The 21,082-nt window shown below is 43.3% G+C and overlaps 2 protein-coding genes and 1 long non-coding RNA gene across 3 annotated transcripts; 2 read left to right on the top strand and 1 right to left on the bottom strand.

Moving 5' to 3' along the window:
* Positions 1–466: 466 nt before the first annotated feature.
* LOC135486739 (uncharacterized protein K02A2.6-like) lies at positions 467–1,822 on the bottom strand. Its single transcript, XM_064769833.1, has one exon. The coding sequence runs from the start codon at positions 1,820–1,822 to the stop codon at positions 467–469; it is 1,356 nt and encodes a 451-aa protein (XP_064625903.1).
* A 1,820-nt stretch (positions 1,823–3,642) lies between these two features.
* Positions 3,643–5,538, top strand: LOC135486738 (piggyBac transposable element-derived protein 4-like). The gene has a single exon (XM_064769832.1). It carries the CDS (start codon positions 3,643–3,645, stop codon positions 5,536–5,538), a length of 1,896 nt encoding a protein of 631 aa, XP_064625902.1.
* A 13,988-nt stretch (positions 5,539–19,526) lies between these two features.
* LOC135485870 (uncharacterized) lies at positions 19,527–20,520 on the top strand. The gene is made up of 3 exons (XR_010446642.1): positions 19,527–19,612; positions 19,942–20,031; positions 20,374–20,520. It is a non-coding gene; the product is annotated as an uncharacterized LOC135485870 (long non-coding RNA).
* The last annotated feature ends 562 nt before the right edge of the window (positions 20,521–21,082 follow it).

The following is a 21,082-nucleotide window of genomic DNA, read 5'->3' as shown; positions in this document are numbered from 1 at the left end:
CGTGGACAACCAATGTCAATAAACATATTTATTGGGAGCCATCTTGAGAGGGGCGTCAGAAACAATTCCATGGCGTAATGGCAAATGGTATATGGCGTAGCAGCCAATGGCGTACCTAGACATCTCCCCTTTAAAGTTTTTAAGCTTGAAAACTAAATGTCATAACATACCAGATTTTTGGTATAATAAAAGTCCTAAAATCACACTGGTAAACTGAAACCAGTTAACTCTCAACCAAACTTATCAACTCTTTTAAACTCAGAAATTACAACGGGCACACAAAAATAACACACACAACATACAAGTATGAAAGATACAAAAAGAACTCTTTCTCCAAAGCAAAGCCTACACTGCAGGTTAGGGGTAGACTGCCCGTCCCCTGCCGCAAACCGACGGGTATTTCGACCCAGCACAGCCGGTTGCATGACCCAAATATAATAGGCCTAAAATGTCAATGTTATAGCGTCTATTTCGCAAAGTCTTTCTGCCAACCTGGAGGCTTCACAGTCCTCCCGGATCTCGTAGTCACTGGTTGTGACATTGACGATTCGGCATTCGTACTCGGAGTCGACGCTGGGGTTTCTCGTACTGGATTCGGCTGTATACTTGGCTGTACATTTGTATGTACCGGTACGGCTGGTTGTGACTCGGACGAGTCCGAAGCTTTGTCCTTGCTGTTGCTGCCATTTGTCTTCGGGAGAAGTTGTAAATGGCGGCGATTTCGACGATACTCCCTTCCTGACTGTGACTGCACGACATATGATCGAGGGGTTTCGTGCTGTCTAACGACGGTAGTGGGCTGTCCCCACTTGGACTCATTGTCCAACTTGACTCGGACCCGATCACCAGGCATTAGTTCAGGCATAGGCCTAACTCCATGCCTCCTATTGTACTGTTTTTCATAGTTCATTTGCGTGTTCTTTACATTCTCTGACAGTCTTTCGCGATCAGGCCAATGAGGTGCTAGTGTCTTTGAGAGTATCGGCAATGTTGTACTCATCTCACGTCCCATCATTAGACGACTAGGACTATGTCCTGTTGAGACAACTGGTGTTGCCCTGTACACCATCAGTGCTTTCACTGGATCATTCTGGGGCAGAATTCTTTCCGCGATAGCGACTCCACTTTCGGCTTGGCCATTGGCCTGTGGATTATGCGGGCTACTTGTGGTCAGCATTATGCCATATTCATTGGCAAAGTCTTTGAACGCGTTTGAATCGAATGGCGGGCCGTTATCAGAGAAATGTTCTTGCGGCACGCCCCACCTAGCAAACAGAGTCTTGTACTTAGCAATCACACTAGCGGCTCGGGTATCATTCATCTTGATTATCTCAAGCCACTTCGAGTAATAGTCTATGACCACAAGGTATTTCACTTTCTCGACTTCGCAGAAATCGGCTGCTATTTTCTGCCAGGGGCGATCTGGCTGAGGCGTAGATATCATCGGCTCATGTCTTTGTGTGGGACTGCGAATCTGGCAATGTTCGCATTCCTTCACTATGCATTGAATGTCATAGTTTATGCCTGGCCAGAATACAGACATATTCGCGCGCTCGCGGCACTTATTCACTCCCTGATGTCCATCGTGAATACGGGCTAGTATATCGGACCTCATTTTCCGCGGAATAACGATTCGATCACCCATGAGCAATAGTCCATCGGACACCGACAATCCATGTCGAACATTGTACAGTTCAAGTACAGAGGCGGGCACATTACGGCTATGTTGTGGCCAGCCTTCAAGCGTGATTTTCATGGCTTCAGTCAGTTCTTCATCACGCGCTGTTTCCTCGCGAATTTCGACCAATCGCTGGTCAGTCATGGGTTTTGCGGAGATAACGGCATTCACGTAATGAAATGGCCAGGGCCATTGTGCTCACCTCATGTGGAGGAAAGATGGATAAAGAGCATGGTGTTGTGTCATGTAGTGTTAGGTTTGATGTAGGTCCAAGCAATTACAATTTCCCCAAAATGGCCAATTTACAGTACATTCGACCTCTGTGACCTTGAAAAGTAGGTCAAATCAAAGAAGACCCGGATGACACATTGAATGGTTGTTAGAATTAGATGTACCTATGATATAAAATTGGTGCCAATCGGGCAAGTAATACTAGGAATAATGGCATTTTGAAGAATTTAGGATTTGGCCCCCTCCCTGGAGGCCAAACAGCAAATCAGATCGCACCAAACTTCGGTACCTGAGACCACCTGACCAAGGGGTACATGTGTACTTAATTTGTGATCAATAGTCATTGCAGTTAAGAAACGTGCCATAGTTACGGCCTGACGGCCAATTTACGCCATTTGACCTCTGTGACCTTGAAAAGAAGGTCAAATTAAAAACCTGTGTGACATATACTGTATGGTGGTTAGATGTACCCAGGATATCAAATTGGTGGCAATCGGGCAAGAAGTTAAGGAATAATCACATTTTTAAGGTTTTTGGATTTTGCCCCCTGGTGGTCAAGTGGTGAATCATATTGGACCAAACTTCGGTCCCTGAGATCACCTGACTAAGGGGTAAATGTGCACCAAATTTGGGATCAATAGTCATTGCAGTTTAGAAACGTGCCATCGTTACATCCTAACGGCCAATTTGCACTATTTGACCTCTGTGACCTTGAAAAGGAGGGCAAATCAAAAACCCGGAGGATATATGATGCACCTTTGCTAGAAGTAACTACCATATTTTTTTCAAAATTTCCCGACTACTATTAGGGGAGATATTGCATATTTTCACTTTTAACGTTTGGCCCCCTGGTGGCCAAACCATGAAACGAATCGGACCGAAACTTGGTCTCCAAGGTGTCATTACATAAGGGTACATGTGTACCAAGTTTTAACTCAATAGCTCTAACAGTTACGAAACGTGCCCTGCTAACGGACGACGGACGACGACGACGACGACGACGACGACGACGACGACGGACGACGGACGCCACGGTATGGGATAAGCTCACCTCTGCTAAGAGGTGAGCTAAAAATAAACTTTGAGTCACTGCCAACCTAGAGAAAGCCTAAAATGTGTCAGCAATATTTCCAGGTTGGGCCAGACTTTACCAATTCTACATGTACGCTTGTTGTTTTTCAGAGCTTTCCTTGGTCCGAATGCTGCGCCAGCCGTGAAACCAGATGCAAACCGCTATATGGAAGCCATTGTCATCAGGCTGTGTCACCTCTTTCCATCTCCAGTAAAGAAGGGCAATAAGATCAACCAACAAATGACGCTGGTGGCAAGAGAGTACAAACAGATAAGAGAGGTTATCGTCGGCAACCCCAGAGTGATGGGCAACACTGGGTTGCAACAAATGGAGATAAATGCGTCTACTCTTAGTAGATGGTAAGTTTGCTTGTTTCTAAATTAATGGAGTTATTGTGTACAATAGCCTGCACAACTAATCACTTGCATGGCAACAGGGATTGTCCGCCTTTTAACCCTTTGAACCCGCGGGGCCTGTTTCCCGGCCATGACTTTATTCTACTATATCCCGCCAGGCCGGTTTCCCGGCCACCACGTGTATCATGTAAACAAAGCTATTTTAACCGGTGATTTCGGCCAATCCGCGATCAGCTTTCATATGCTCTTCGGCAAGTGATATCTTCCGATTATTTTGCAAGTTTTTCCGTGGAATTTGACCAAAAATGACGCGTAGGAGGCTGACTGCAGAGGAGGTAAGGGACATGATAGATTTAGATGATGATGAGGACGATATTGACTCTGACTATCGTCATGAAAGTGACTTTGAAAGTGAATCTGAGCCAGATTTAGCTGCCAATGCAGGTAGTAGTGATTCTGACGATCCTGTAGTACATAATGCACAGCCTCCACAGCCTGCTCAAAATAGGGGCCGTCTCAGAGGTCGTCGAGGTGGGGGTCGTCCCAGAGGTGCTGCCAATAGGGGGAACCGTGCTGCAGCTCCTCGTTATTTGTGGATTGATGATAATACAGGGTTTGTTGATGATGATTTTAGTCCAAATGAAGCTTGTGGGCCTAAGAACATTCCTGATAATGTCACTGATGATCAAAGTTCTTTTCTGGACTGGTTTTCATTACTTTGGCCCCCAGAACTGTGGCAACTTTTGGTGGATGAAACTAATCGTCAGGCTAACCGTGTGAAGGCAACAAAGCCTGACCATTACTATGCAAAGTCATATTACCCTGTCACCCTGGAAGAAATGAAGGCTTTCTTTGGTTGCAGGGTTGTTATTGAGATGTTGGTGCATAAGACAAGGTATGAACATTATTGGCGGCAGAAGGACAATGATCTAACAATCACCCCAGGTTTCAACAGGATCTTCACACGTGATCGATTTCTTGCAATTTGGTCATTCCTTCACTGTGTAAATGAGGATGATCCTGAATTAGATAAGACTGACAAGATTTATAAGACAAGGCCTATCTTCAATATAGTGCTTGAAAAGTTCCAACACTACTACAAACCAGAGCAGGATCTTTCGCTGGATGAAGGGATGATTCCCACCAAGAATTCGTTGTCGATTAGACAGTACATAAAAGATAAGCCAGTCAGGTGGGGAATAAAGTCATTCTTGGTCTGTGACAGTGAGAATGGATACATTTGTAATGCTGAAATCTACACTGGAGCCCGTGATGATGCAAATGCTATTGACAATTTGGGGGTTACAGGAAATCTTGTTGTCCGTCTCCTTTGGCCATTCACTGACCAGAACTACAGGGTTTATTGTGACAGGTACTATTCAGGGATAGAACTTGCTCAATACTTGAAAAGGCAGTGTGGGATAGGGTATGTGGGAACCATACAAACAAACAGGGCAGGCTTTCCAAAGGATATTATCAAGAAAAAAAATCAAATGGCCCGAGGAGAATCAATCATGAAGAACAATGGTGAGGTTGCTTGCATCACATGGCGGGATAGCAGGCCCATTTACTTTCTAACATCACAGTTCATTAGTGACCCTCCTGAGCATGTTCAAAGGTATGATGCAAGAGAGCATAGGAGAGTTGCAGTGCCAAGCCCCAAAGCTGTTGTTATGTACAATAAGTATATGGGTGGGACGGACAAAAATGATCAGATGACGAGACTTCATAAAAGCCGTCGCCACTACAAGTGGCCTCGCCGCCTAATGATAAAGTTTTTCATGTGGGCCACCTACAATACTTATGTTCTCATTGGATTCTATAGACCACATCAAAGGGATGGCATGAGGACACAAACATTTCTGCAGTTTGTTGAGAAGTTATGCAACCTTCTTGTGGGAGACTTTGTTCGTCCCGTCCCTGTTCGGCCAGCACGAGGGAACGAGGAAAGGCGTTTTCAAAACGTTGGACTTCATGTGGTAGAGAGACCTGCCCATGCTACTCAGGATAATAGGTGTGTTGTGTGTAGTGAGAAGCACAGAAGGGCTAGACTCCAAAGTCCAAATAGGGCATACAAGGACTTGCCTCCAAGGAGAAAGACTGTCTTTTGGTGTTCATACTGTGAAAAATTCTTGTGCATCGGAACTGGAAATCAGAACTGTTGGAAAGACTGGCACTCAAAGGTGCAATACTGGAGGTAAAGTGAGAACAAGAGGCCCAAGGGCCTGGCGCTCAGCTGAGTTAATATCATTAATATCGTCCCGGTGTTTAGTTCATTATGCATGAAAATGGCATGCTCCATGGTATTTGATATCCTTTTGCGTTCACTACGGTACCAATGTTTTTGGTTGACATAATTATGCCACTGTTCATTCCTCAATCCTGACCACAATTCGGGTGAAATCATCGTATGAAAATATTTACCGAAACATGAAGTTTATGCCATGAATGAGGATACTCATTGTCATAGCCTCGTTTACAAGTACGAAATATTTTCCCGCGAATATTCAAAACTGCTTGGCTCCTTGCCAGTTAAATAACAGGGTACCCTAAATAACATGTGACTATACACAAAATAGACAACTTTGATGGAAATTGTAAATCATTTTTTTATCTATCAGGGGAAACAAGCTGATGATGATCAAATAAATCATTCATGAGAAATCGTTTTGTTGCTGAAGCTTGCATGACGAAGTTAATGCTAAACCTTTTCTTGTGCTCTACTGCGCCACCGTAGTTTTCTATTTAGACCAGCGATGACGTCATTTCTGGTGATTCCCTACGTTGTCCAATGAGCGCTTTTTAAAATGTACCATTTGGTACTGTACAGTATGCTATGTATTTTTCCAGCGCTGCCAGTTGCCGAAGAGAATGCCGTAGCTCCCTCAATTTCCAATCAATTTTTATGGGAGTGACATTATTGTATTGCTTAGAATGTCTACTTTTTACTCTTGAAAGAATCGTAGAACTAAAACATAATAGGCGAACAGAATCATGCCGATTCACTGCACATACTGTGGGAATTCTCCACTTCAAAATACATCGGCGATGTCATCGCGAACAGAGCATGCACTTCCGATATCGTTTTCACAGAAATGTCGCCAAATATTCAAGAACTAATTTCTGAATTTAGTCCCTAAAGACCTTATGACTACCACTGAAAACGAACTAGTGATAATATCGCCTACCAGACTACTTTTTAAGCAGAAAATTGGGTACTTGAGTGTCATTGAGCTCCAAGATTATTGCACATAGCGTAAACAACATGCCGCCATTTTGTCTCCGCTTCGGTATTTCGTACGCCGCTTATAATGCACCTTCTCAATTATGAAATGGCCAGGGCCATTGTGCTCACCTCATGTGGAGGAAAGATGGATAAAGAGCATGGTATTGTGTCATGTAGTGTTAGGTTTGATGTAGGTCCAAGCAATTACAATTTCCCCAAAATGGCCAATTTACAGTACATTCGACCTCTGTGACCTTGAAAAGTAGGTCAAATCAAAGAAGACCCGGGTGACACATTGAATGGTTGTTAGAATTAGATGTACCTATGATATAAAATTGGTGCCAATCGGGCAAGTCATTACTAGGAATAATGGCATTTTGAAGAATTTAGGATTTGGCCCCTCCCTGGAGGCCAAACGGCAAATCAGATTGCACCAAACTTCGGTACCTGAGATCACCTGACCAAGGGGTACATGTGTACTTAATTTGTGATAAATAGTCATTGCAGTTAAGAAACGTGCCATAGTTACGGCCTGACGGCGAATTTACGCCATTTGACCTCTGTGACCTTGACAAGAAGGTCAAATTAAAAACCTGTGTGACATATACTGTATGGTGGTTAGATGTACCCATGATATCAAATTGGTGGCAATCGGGCAAGAAGTTAAGGAATAATCACATTTTTAAGGTTTTTGGATCTTGCCCCCTGGTGGTCAAGTGGTGAATCATATTGGACCAAACTTCGGTCCCTGAGATCACCTGACTAAGGGGTAAATGTGTACCAAATTTGGTATCAATAGTCATTGCAGTTTAGAAACGTGCCATCGTTACATCCTAACGGCCAATTTACACCATTTGACCTCTGTGACCTTGAAAAGGAGGTCAAATCAAAAACCCGGAGGATATATGATGCACCTTTGCTAGAAGTACCTACCATATTTTTTTCAAAATTTCCCGACTACTATTAAGGGAGATATTGCATATTTTCACTTTTAACGTTTGGCCCCCTGGTGGCCAAACCATGAAACGAATCGGACCGAAACTTGGTCTCCAAGGTGTCATTACATAAGGGTACATGTGTACCAAGTTTCAACTCAATAGCTCTAACAGTTACGAAACGTGCCCTGCTAACGGACGACGGACGACGACGGACGACGACGACGACGACGACGACGACGACGACGGACGACGGACGCCACGGTATGGGATAAGCTCACCTCTGCTAAGAGGTGAGCTAAAAAGTAATGTCCTGTTCAGGGGTACTTCCGATATCTGCGCATTTCAATGGCTGTCTCGACAGCGTATCCGCGACTACCAGGTATTTACCTGGCACATGCTCAGCCTGACAGCTGAACGGCATGAGACGCATCAATAGTCTCTGACAACGTAATGGTACTTGATCGAGATCACGAGTGTTCATGAGGGGTACCAAAGGCTTATGGTCAGTTTCTAATCTAAATGATTCAAGTCCCTGTAAGTATCTTCGAAATTTCTCACAGGTCCACACCGACGCGAGACACTCTTTTTCAATCTGAGCGTAATTTTGCTCAGCCTTGCTGAGCGTTCTTGAACAAAATGCTACGGGTTTGAGTTCAGTGCCGTGTCGCTGCATCAGAATTCCTCCAATACCGTAACTACTCGCGTCAGCGCTCACAATTGTCTCTTTGTTGACGTCATAGTATGCCAAGACTGGGGCACTGCAAATCAGGGCCTTGACATTTTCGAACGCTTCGCTCTGGGGCGGTCCCCATTGAAACACTTTGTCGTGATGTAACAACTCATTGAGCGGAGCTATGACAGTCGCTAAATTGGGAATATATCGTCCCAGGTAATTGATCATTCCGAGGACACGTCGCACTCCTGGAACGTCACTCGGCGGCTCTAACTCTGCGATCGCTTTCACTTTTTCCTCGTCAGGACTAACACCGCTGGAATCGAATTTGTGACCTACATATCTCAGGCTTGGTTTTCGGAATTTACATTTGGGTTTGTTCAGCTTTAACCCAGATTTCTCAATGCGCTGCATGACAGCGTCTAGCATAGCATCGTGTTCCTCGACGGTTTTCCCGTAAATTAGAATATCGTCCTGCCAGACAATTGCACCAGTTCCCTCTAATAAATCGTTCATAATTCGCTGAAAAATCTCACTAGCACAGGAGACACCAAACGGTAAACGACGGAAGCAAAATCTGCCCATCGGAGTTATGAACGTGGTCAATAGGCGGCTCTCCTTGTCAAGAGGCACCGCCCAGTATCCACTAGAAGCGTCAAGAGTTGTGAAGACGGTTGCTCCTGACAACTTGTGGATAACATCATCAAGGGTTGGCAGTTGATATCGTTCACGTTGAACAGCCTGATTCAACTTTTTCAAATCTGCACAAATTCTGACCGACCCATCCTTTTTGGGTACAGGAACAATCGGACAGCACCACGGGGTCGGCTCAGTGACAGACTCAATCACATCTGCCGCATGCTCAATTTCGGCCTTTACCTTAGGTAGTATAGGGAACGCAATCTTTCTAGCAGAATTGACGCTATACGGCTCAGCATCATCGCGTATCTTGATTTTCACAGGGTCACAGTTCATCAAACCACATGCGCCAAACACAGATTCCTTGATTTCCTCGACTCGCTGAACTAGACCAAGACCAGTGGCGACACTACGGCTAATCAGGCAACTTTTCGAAGCTCCTGACACGACATAAACTTTGAACTTATATCGAACACCACAATGCACAACAGGCGCGATAAACGTACCCAGGGTATCTAACTTTCCCCCAGGACTATCAAGAATAACATTTGGCTGGACCAAAGCGGGTTTTGGCCTCAGCGACTCATAAATATCTTTATTTATGATTGAAACATCAGCGCCTGTATCAATTTTGAACGCGATTGACTTTCCGTGAATTTTGAGATTGACCGTCCAGTCATCTCCCGGTTTCGAATCTTGAATTCCGACGTTTCCTAAGAAATATTCCTCGTCAGGCTCGTATTGCGAAACAACGACCTCCTTCACCGTTTTGGACCTACATCGACTCTTGAAGTGGCCCTTTTGGTGACACCGATTACATAACGCGTCCCGTGCTGGACACGTTTCGGTTGACTTGTGGCGACCATACCCACATTTTCCGCACGTTTGCTGTGGGTCGTACTCTTGGTAGTTTCCACGATCATTATTACGTTGCTGGCCTCTCCACGAATGACGATTTCCACGACTCCCACGACGATGTCCACCACGAAATCCACCCTGGGGCATACCGGTACCACGGGCCCCACGTTTGACCTCACTAACGGTCGACTTGGCTCCACCAAGTGTCAGCTGCTCCATCTGTGTGGTCACCTGCTCAGACTGTCTAGCAGTCTCGATTGCATCATCAAGTGTCAGTTTCGTTTTTAGTTGCAAAACTTCCGACACTTCACGGTCTTTTATACCGATGACCAACCTGTCCCTGATCATGTCATTTCGAGTGGTACCAAAGTCACAGTGCTCAGACATCTCGTACAATGCACGTACAAACGATTCTACAGTCTCATCACCTTTTTGTATGCGTTGATTGAACACAGCACGTTCATGAATGACATTTGAAATTTGCCCAGAAATTTGCCCAGAACTACGTCAATTTTCTTCTGATCTTCCTCAGAAAGCTTAAAGGACTCAAAGACATTCTCAGCCTCCTTTCCCATGGCATAAATGAGGGTAGAAACCTGCACTAAGCCGTCTTCTTTGTTGACTTTCGCGACCAACCGGTAGCGCTCGAAACGCTTTTTCCACTCGGGCCATTGCGAATGCGATGGTTTGTCGAATTTAAACGGTTCTGGGGGGCTCAATTTTGCCATTTTTGACAAAACTAAACTATTGTACCTGTTCTAGAGTTCATGGGTCTTTAAACCGCTGCCACCATGTTTGGTGATTGCTATCTGAATCTATATAATCGATAGATTAACGTGGACAACCAATGTCAATAAACATATTTATTGGGAGCCATCTTGAGAGGGGCGTCAGAAACAATTCCATGGCGTAATGGCAAATGGTATATGGCGTAGCAGCCAATGGCGTACCTAGACAGCCAATAGACGGCAACATAACACAGTAACAGTGAACAGTCTACTGTTCATGTGAAAATATCAACAGTAAACTGTTCACTGTTTCCGAGCGGAGCATGCTCTGTATTTTCATGGTTTAGACCTGGCTGTGTAGATAAATGTAATGAGTATGATTTCAAGACAAAGAGACTGAAATGGAGTAAACTGTTGAGTAAACTTTGGAACTTTTGGTTCATGTACAAATGTACATTGTGTATAGGTATAGGACAAGATCACCTAAATTTCTATAGGTTGTTTCAAGGTTGTGTGATAACTTGCAGTGAAGGTTTTGGACTTACTTGATTACAAAAACAGCTTGTGAGGTCACTGTTTGTGAGTCCAGTAATGATTAACCCTTTCTGTGCTACAGATAGTCTAGTGTGAGATTATATTCTGTTTCCAAGTTGCTGGGCGATTAAGGTGCGCCCTTTATTTTATGGTTTCACCCTGTGAGTTAGGTTAGGCTGTGACCAAAATGCTGTTCATTCCATTTCTCCTTAAAGGTGTGGCCAGTTTAGGAATAATTTCCTTCGGCCTGGTTGGTGGGATTAACCCATTATTTTCATGTTTGTATATTAACATGTCTTTGTCTACAACTTGTGTTAGGTGGAGTCACCTCTATGGATTGGACTTGGGGGTCAAGGGTATTGATGTCACAAGAAGGGGCGGTTGGGAATCCAGACTTTGTAGTCTCCGGGGTTTGGCTTCTGCTGGTTGTGCCTTAGATTTCCATGGTCTGTTCCATGTCCCTGGGCGGCTCCGACTCCACTGATGCCTTGTTGTGGAAAAATGTGTTTGTTATTATGTTATTCTTGCCTAATCTAGATGTAGGCAGTAGCCATTTTGTTGGGGAAATAAACCCGAGTTTCGGGAACCTCTGTCACAAAATTATAAGTTTCTCCCTTCCTTTCTTGCAGCGACAATTCCCAGTACGTGTATTTGGACCCTGAGTAAGGGCTACACAAAGAATGCTGTAGGCCTACATTATATACACAATAATACATTGGCCAAAATGCCAAATCACCATAATATGCCACGTTCCTTAGTCAGCAATATGCCCCTTTTTATACGGAGAAGAAGGAGAACCCAGATAGGCCTTTACATGTCGACCTCAAAATGGCTGGGACCAATTGCACTATCACTACATTTACTATAACTTTAAAATGCGTGCTCCTCCTACATGTAGCATGATCTCCGGCAAGGCACTTAGTCGACAGGCAAGCTAGAAGTTCAGCACCGTGAGGCATCTCCTTGATAAGGCCATGCCAAGTTCAGAGTGCCTCTTCAGATACATCAAGTATTGAAAGCTGTGGTGAGCACATAAACAGACCATGGTAACCTTCATTTGAAAATCCCTTCATAACCAAGGGCTAGCACTGGCTAACACAGCACCCATAAACAATAGACCACCAATTTGACCCCAGCTCCTTACTGCGGGAAAACCCAAGTCCAGCAACCAAAAGTACCAAAATACATTTTTGTTTACATTTGAATTGCACACATGCGTTTGTTTACAATTTCTTTCCCCGCGAAATCTCGAAGATCAGGTGACCTGCAATCGTGGATTGAAAATAGCATTAACCTTGGTTCAGCAGGTCAACAGGTACAGGCTGTTCCAATCATCCCCTTACAGCCAGCCGTTCAAAAGGTAATGTTAGTCACCCCACAGGGAGTGCAGGTGATTGATTAAGCTCCTGCATAACTAAACAGCAATGACTTGGCTTCTGTGAGTGGTAAGGAGAATTGACAGTGTCAGATTAAAAATCCCTCATTACTGCTCCGCTGAAGTAAATTTCCGAAAATAAACATAACGTTGCATCAGGATACCATATCACCTGCAAACGTGCAAAATTTCGAGACGATACACGACCCCCCAAATGGCACTTTATCGAGCCGCCTCATAGTATTATGATATAGATGATAGTTTTTTTTTCTCATGTGTAGGATTATCAATACGAGTGGCTTTTCCATTCTTACTGCTCGAATATCTTTTTTTTTTCTTTTTCTTTTTTTTAACTTGCTCGATAGAACCCGGACAATTTAGATTGGTGTTGTCAAATATATTCACTGATTGGGTGTCATCCACTTCTTATTCAGATTGTCCATCTTCTGCCCTTATGGGGACAATATTATAAGCAGCAACTAGGCAGGCAAAATAAAGTTACATTAAGTCGCCAATAGGAGTCTCTCAAATCTCATAGCACGTCGAAGTGATTTACGCTTGTACGAGGAATAAATTTTTGCTAAATCTCACATGACCTAGGGCCCTTACTGTGTATGTTAGTCACCTGAAGGTGGCCAAATTAGCCCCTCTGCTCCTGCCTAAAGCCGGTCCCCCTTTAACTCAGCAAAAATGCCTGTAAAACTTATCAATGATATTACCTGAATGAGACACCTTTATTTATCACGAGTATACCTTATTCAACCAAGACTAAACTCTCTTCAGATTGAAATCTTGGGCCTTCATAAAGTTCTTCTTGTCAGTTTTTTTTGCTTTAGCCATTGCTCTTTTGTAGCCCTTGGTAGCTTTGCTTCATTCTAGCTAATTATCTCCGTTCTATTTCTACGATACATTGATCTATCGTTTTCCAAGTTGTTTTTCTCAGGCACTCACACATTTTTTGGTGGTTCAATTGTGAACCACCATCAGTGCCGGTATGTTCGTTTTTACTGCTTTGTAGATCCGTGTATGCATCTGTATGAACAAATCAGTTCTCATGTTTGTAACGTACAAAAAGACAATGCTATTCTGCCTAGATTCCTCAGATTAATCTCATCTTGAATGGCCACTATCATCAGCTGAATAAACGAGAAGCAGGTACCTGGAGCGCGGAGACCTCAAACATAGGGAAATCTCACATATAGGGAACTCACGATCAGGGAAGTCATTTCAGTGCATCCAGGCGGCGGTGTATACTTACTCATAGTGTGGTTATTTAATCGAATCACAGGTGGTGCTCAAGTTGTATGTATCCACTATGGTCTGTTTTGAATTTTCATGGAAAGTAAATTGATTTTAGTCAACACGCTCATAATGGGGAGACTTTTAACAGTTTATGGCTATGGAAGGTATACTTAGTAGGCCTATCGACAGTATCGTTAGTTATTCACTAGTACGTAGGCCATTGTAAATGTAATAGTAAGCATTTTATTTTTAGGATTGTTTTTTCCCAACAAATGCTCCTCTTTTTGGGTGGGTGTGTGGTGGTGGGGGGGGGGGGCTACTGCTCATGCGTGTACTTTATTTTAGGGGAAGGTTGGGTGTCGTCTCGAACTGAACCCAAAACTTTTGATCCAACCATTACAATTCTCTACGCATCCTTAGCTGGACGACCTATGCGTAAAATATTAAAGGGAATTTACCACGAATTTTATTAATTTGTGGGTTAAAGGGAATTATACGTGAATTATATAAATGTCATTTTTTATCATTAACCGAACAGTGTTTGTATCGTATATATTACTTGTCACACTATATGTATTTGGAGCGAGTAGATCACTTGACTTCCTTGCATGTGAGGTGAGACTATCCAGTGCATTCTCCGCAAACAATAGTGGTATATCAACGATTGGTATTAGTGGCTTATAACGTACATTATCCCACGATCCAAATCAGGCTGCCCCACCTTTCAGCTAGGGGTGGAACTAAACAGACATTGCGCTACAGTGGGATAATGATGAACTGTAGCAACGAAGTATCTTTTAAGTTATGCGTGACGTCAGAGTGACGTCATTTTGCAAACAAAGGTATCCAGCTATTCGCAAAACCAGCCCGTATGAATGTTTTAGATTTGCATTAGGTTTGTAGTAATCATATAGTTTCATGACTCTTCAATTATTCTGATTAAACTTCACGCAAGTTTTCGACAGTTTTAAAGTTGTCAATATTTGCGGCAACCCATTTTATTGGGGAACTATATCAGCTCATCCTCGTTTCTCGTGCTACTTTTTTAGCCACTGCCTCTGCCGCTACTAAAACAGCAGCACAGGCACGTGAAACTTAGAGACCACCCCCCCCCCCCCCGTTCGGCATCCTCGGCACCCAGTGGTTTTCCATATGCTCCAGCTCTCGCTGTTACAAACCCCTGGGGAAATCCATGCCCTTCAAACGGATTGTTGCGGTAGAAAAAAAAGCGCCCAATCAGAGCGTCGGTTGTATTTGAGTCTCGGAAATTCGTAAACCACGGACCCAGGAATTAATGCTCTCAGATGCACTATCAATTGTATAGTCTTTTGCGCCATAGGGCTCGGGTCCGAGGTAGGTTAGTTAAATTTCAATCAGCGCTATGAAACGCGTATTTTCATTAGCTGCTATTTTTAGAACATCCGGGTATTTATGAAAATTCTGAATTTTTCAGTGCTGTTCCTTCGTATTGCGCGCACCCCGCTGCAAATTTATTTCATTACTTAATTAAAACACAATTACACGTCTACACAATGTTTAACAGCATAGAATCGATGAAGTATAAAACGATTTAACGATAGGATTATCTTAAACTTTATTCATATACATTTTATTGTCATATAAAACACTATATATACATACATTACGCACAGTGTATCAGGTTATCAGAACAGCCACTCTTCGCTGTCGATTCTAATGGATTTTCTCAGGGTTTTGTATGGGACGTAGGAGTATCAAAAACCTGAAGCTCAGGGTGTATGGGACGTAGGAGTATCAAAAACCTGAAGCTCAGGATGCCGTTCGGTTGCCCCCTTGACTGACAAACAAACCCCGACTACACCGACAGCAAATCTAAAAACGATATCATTTTACATTTGGGGGGGGGGGATGGAGGTAGTTAGTCGAGGGGCCTGAGCTGAATTGAAGGGGTAGGGGGCCGGGGCAATGAGGAACCGGAGGAACTAAAACTACAGGCGGCGCTGAGGAGGTGTCATCATATTTACCTCTAGAACAGACCAAATGGCGACGTCATGCCTTGCGAGTGTCTTGTCTGAAATGACGTAGTGACGCGACCTGACGTTACAGTCATTATGTTAACCTGGCTGCAGGTCAGCGCCTCTGTTGTAGACCGAGTTGTGCATCAGTGCCACGTCACGGGTTAGTTTCCACGCCGGTTCCTCATTGAGCTATTATATAATTTCTCGCGCCTGTGCGCAGTAGCTTCGAGATCTCGCGGGATACAGAACGTGCGACATTCGATTTATCGGATGGTGTTGTAGTATTTCAGTTTTGCTCAATTCCATTGCTATTTACGGTTTGAAGTACCGGTAGGCTATGAAACGTAGACCATGTCATAGTTAGGACCGCATCAAATATCATGACCATGGAATTTGATGGTAAGTATAGCCAGATCAGGGCCGTATTTAGAGGGGGGGGGGGGGGGGAGGGGGGGGAGTGCAATAAATGTTGAAAATTTTTTTTTCAGACAGTATAATAAAAAGACAAACTAATCTTAGCCATAGCTTTACCAGCATGATAGCAGCATATGGATAGCAGATGTTATCAACTCAGGTGCAACCCTTATAATCTGACCAGTCCAGTGCCCTGACCCTAGTCTTCATAAAAGTGGTCCTTTTTTAGAGTAAAAAATACTATTGATTCACACTTCCAAATGCCAGGAAAATGCCATTTCAGACCTTTTATTTTCAAATTTTTCTGGGGGAGGGCCCCCAGACCCCCCCCCCCCCCGTTCAGATGCGCCTGCGGCGCATGCAGATCGCTCTGCCCCCCCTGCACAAAAAAGTTAAATACGGCCCTGCAGATGGTCGCCAAAGGTGTTGTTTCTTTGTCACCTAATTCAGTAATTGTCCTAAATCGAGCTGAGAAAAAAGCATGGCCGTCGCCCAGCCCCGGCCCAGGCCCAGGCCCAGCAGGGCACGTGCCTAGCTAGGCCTACCACCTGTATTGATAAATGAGATGCATCCCCATGCTGCTGCCGTAAATGTATGTAAATGCTCGATGCGTGGACATCTTCATCATTATTTGTCATCATTGACATATCACATTGATGTAATGGTAGGCCTAGTCCCCCCCCCCCCCCCCCCCCCCCCCCACACCATGCCCACCCCCTAGGCCTAGCCTACCCTGTGTGGCCGCGCTTGCCGGGCGGGCAGGCCGCCCCCCCTGGCCCTAACCATATTCAAAATTTCACATTCATTGACTTCGACCGGCGTGCCTGCCCTTCTGCCAAAAGAGGTAATTCATGAATTGTGGCCTCAAATATGGTGGCGTTTCAATATTTCCCAGGCCGATTACCCTGTCATCGCATTAATTATTTGCATGTGATGTCTTGTCACAAGTCACCTCATGCACAGTGATTGACCAATTCGAAAATAACATGGAACATGTATCACGTGTGAACGTTCAGGGGCGTAGCCTGATATCGCAGTGTGGGGGGGGGGGGGGGGGGGTTCTTCGCCTATTTCTTGAGCAACTAAGGCGCTAAGCCCGTGAACATGAGACCGAAATCTGGCAGGTCAGCACTCCCAGTTACGAAGGACTGTATAAGGTCACTCAGGCCTCTCAATTACATGATTCCTACACCGTACAGGATGTCCCCAAATTAGGTGGGTTTTTTTCTTTTTAAAAAAAAATATGACCCCTGAAGCGTTTTTTGACCCCTAACATAACCAAATCTCATCCAAATGGCCTCATTTTAAAGTTTTCCCCTAAAATTATGATTTTTCAGGTGTATGTGGTGATATCAGTCACTAACTTTGATTTATGACATCGCTGTTCAGGCAAATTGGCGTGATGAAATGTCCCCAAATTAAGCCAAAAAGCAAAAAAAAACATGTCCCCCAAAATAGGCTAAAAAAATACAGGGTGTAGAGGTCTCCACGTAATTGAAAGGCCTGTCACTCTATCGTACAATGGCCCATTTGGATAGAATCATGGTGTTACAAAACTCAGTAGAAAAGTATTTTTGACTGTCCTCAGCGGATCCTTTTCTCAATCTGGGGTTGGTTCGAACCCCCCTGATCCCCCCGGCTACATCCCTGACGTTAGACATTCCTAAAAATAGCACTGCGATAGACCGTATCTGCATTGTAAGCTTAAACTCGTTGCGCAGGAATTCCCTACCTTTATTGGCGCAGACACTCGACTCAATGGCGGATTGGAGCGTAGAACATCGAGAGTATTCAAATGGGCTATCGTTGATTAAAGGCCATATATCAAGGTTTGAAAACATGCTTGATAATTGATACTCATGAAATATGTTGAGGGTTAAAAAAACAAGATCCCAGACATTAAAAAAATTCTAATAATAAAGTCATTATTCAGTTATTTCAATTTTCAATTTTAAACTATTTGAATTTCCCACCACACACAACTTTAGATTAGTTCCACATGTGGCCGCTAGGGATTTTTTGATGACGTAGATCAGGTCAGTCAGAACAAAGCAAGATGGCTTCCACATACAGTTCAGAGAGTGAGAGCAGTGAATTTGAGGATGTTTTGGTCGATACAGAAGGATATTTAAACGTTGAGCCGTACATGTTCGAGCCATTAATATCACTAGATCATAATGAGAGTGATCATTCGGACGAAAGTGATTAGAATTTATTTGTGGTTAATCAATTTGCATGGCAGACCTGCCGATATAGCAAAGAAGACATTGATAGACGGTTGCAGATGCATAACATGTATGATTTTTGAACAGACTAATGTTGCACAATATTGTTTCGCCTCGTCTGTGTTGTATCGCCAGTTATGTCATGACGCTGAACTACTATTGAAAAGTGACGGTATTATGCACAATCATCTTGACGTGACGATATAATGCCGTGCAACGTTAGATAGGCCTATATGTCAGATGACAATAATCTGTCATTGACAGTGGCTGTCACTGACACTGATCTGTGTCGCTGTCACCTTGCTATGGCTGGAACACAAGAAGACACTATGCGGTATCACAGGCCCCAATAGGGCCCACACATTATGTATAACAACCGACCTCAGCAGCCTCGGGCATTAAATGCAATTGACATGGTTGGAACAGCTGTTTTTAACAAGTTGCATTTAATATTCAGTTGGATGCAGATATCCAGCTTCATGTGATAATCCGTATCGATAAAGTGATCACTGCCAAGTTTGGCCGAAGGCCCAGGCTTCCAACACTCCAAACGTTTGCACTTCCGAATCCACAGCTTCCTCCTCTCTCGTTCAACTGGCTTTGGAAATTCATGAAAATGGGTCCCATCCGTCATTCGATTGTTCTTTGTGCTATCCTTGACACAATTCGGAGCCACACAATACACCATAGTGAATGAAACACATTACTTCCAGGTGTGCATAATTAATTAAGGCCCTCCTGCTTTTATGATTGCATGACATGTACAAATAACCTGATCTACATCACAACTTTTGCTGAACCCGCCGCCTGGCTCTAACAAGCCAGTTGCTAGCCTGATTAGGTAATCAAGTTGTCAAACACATAATTGGCTATATCTTCAAAATGAATGGAGCTAATTGCATTTGGTTTTCTGTATTGTATAAAGTGTTAGGTACACTTTTGAAATCGTCTTACAGCAGAAAATGGCAAAAAACCTTGATATATGGCCTTTAAGCTGTGCTCATCCCGAGGCCAACCTTGTGTCTTCCTGTTTTGCCACCACATGTAGGTTCATTGGCAAGGATGTGGCCAATCAGGCGCCTCCCCTTTAACTATTGGCATTGTCTGAAGTTGTCTTAAGGCCTTCTAAAGCTTCGTGTTCGTTAAAATCATAAATCGAGTGTAGCCTGCATGGAGGCTGTATTTTGTCTAGGCTAAGTCATAGTTTTGACTATTAGTATTTGTCACTTTATGTGTTTGTTTTTCAGCATCATCCAATGGTAATGATAAGAGTTGGCTGCCTCCTATCGCAGGAGAAAGAGGAAAACCTATCCTAAAAAGAACTTAAAGCCATATGTGATGGCTCCATCCAGGGACATTAATGGTGCTATAGATGGTCCATCAGTTCCCAGAAGAGAAAGAAAAGGGAAGAAAACCTCAACGACAGGTAGATTGTTTTTGGTTGACAAATGCCTTCACCTCGTCTGAGCCATCAATATTCAATTAGGCTTTATACATGGAAAAATATTGCTGCTAGACTAGGCTTACATTAGTGCAATTAACTGATAATTTCATGTTCTGGACAAATGGTTTATGCCTACAAATCCAACCCTATCACTGCTATACCTCTTTAAAATTTCTCACCAATCTTTAAAATCAAACCAGAAAAATTTGTCTTTTCCACCCTTTTTATGTAAGAAATTCCATGGAAGAAATTGCATCTTTTCTGGCGTAATCTGCATTTGGCCTTAATTTCAAAATTACTTGTTTTTCCAGAGAAACTAAAGGACTCTCCTGAGGAATTGCAACCAAGTAATCATGAAGTAGAAATCGATGCACCTTTCGATTTTCAAGTGTTCCAGCAAGGTTTGTGATTTGTCTTTTTAAGGTCTTTTTGTTCATCAGCTAGTTGGCTCTATTCCGAGACACAAATCAAGTTGTGTATTTTATAAGGAGTAAGTTTCCGATTTGACCTACCATACTTTTTACGGCTGCAGAGGTCAAACGACCTGAACTGATTCATCTAAATTTTGAATTTTGTGTTGATCACAAGTCAGGTTATAGTTTGCAAATGATTTATTATTTTTTAAAGGTTAATTGGGCAACACTGGCTGCTGATTAAGGCAAATAATGGTATTTTCGAATCAACACTTAGGAACTTTTTTTTTCTTTCCCGGTAGTATTTATCAATGCACTTTTAATTTGCAGTGAGAGCTGAACTTATGGAGCTTCTGAATGGGATTCGGGCTTCCAATAGTACTGAAGTGCCAGGCACTGAATCTGAATGGAAGAAAAGGCATTTTGTTGCGCATGCTGACCGGAAGCAAAGACAAGAGGAGAGTTGGGAGGAGGTGCGGGAGCCAGTATTGAGGTCAGTACTTAGGAAAATGTTCATCATAGTTCATCATGTGCAGTTTGTGTCTCATGTGCGTCGTCAGCTGTTATCAGGTATGATATATTTATAGGAGATAAATTTGTTTTCAAAGTGTACATGTAACAGGCACTAAAAATAACTGAAGGAACACAGCTCTTTAATCAAAACAAAACTTGTTCTCTTGTTCTTATAAAGTTCATTGGTTTCAATAACATGACATGATTTGAAAGATAGCAATTAACACGACAGTATTAAAGGGGCTTTCTTCATATTAGCAGTTTGTGCAGTTACGATGCATGTCGAGTTCACTGCTATATCGATCAGTTTAAAAGTTTATCATTTTCATTTCAGATGCTTCAAAGAGTCGGGCTTCTCCACGAAAGCGTCTTGAAAAGGAGAGAAAGCAACTTCAGGATTGTGTTAGTCTGCTGTCATGTTTCTGTGGACGAAGTCACGCAAGAGGACTATTTGTTGCCTTGTAGTCCAGTCAAACTCTGAATTTACTTAGGGGAAAGTGCAACAAAAACGAAACCTATGGGGATT

Source organism: Lineus longissimus, chromosome 4 (assembly GCF_910592395.1).
Source record: "Lineus longissimus chromosome 4, tnLinLong1.2, whole genome shotgun sequence".
In the NCBI taxonomy this organism is placed as follows: domain Eukaryota; kingdom Metazoa; phylum Nemertea; class Pilidiophora; order Heteronemertea; family Lineidae; genus Lineus; species Lineus longissimus.
Note: the sequence above shows the minus strand (reverse complement) of the source record. Positions and strands in the feature narration are given on the sequence as shown.

What these genes read in the sequence shown, in the direction of transcription:
- LOC135486739 (XM_064769833.1), bottom strand. Translation starts at nt 1,822, where the DNA reads ATGACTGACCAGCGATTGGTCGAAATTCGCGAGGAAACAGCGCGTGAT.
- LOC135486738 (XM_064769832.1), top strand. Translation starts at nt 3,643, where the DNA reads ATGACGCGTAGGAGGCTGACTGCAGAGGAGGTAAGGGACATGATAGAT.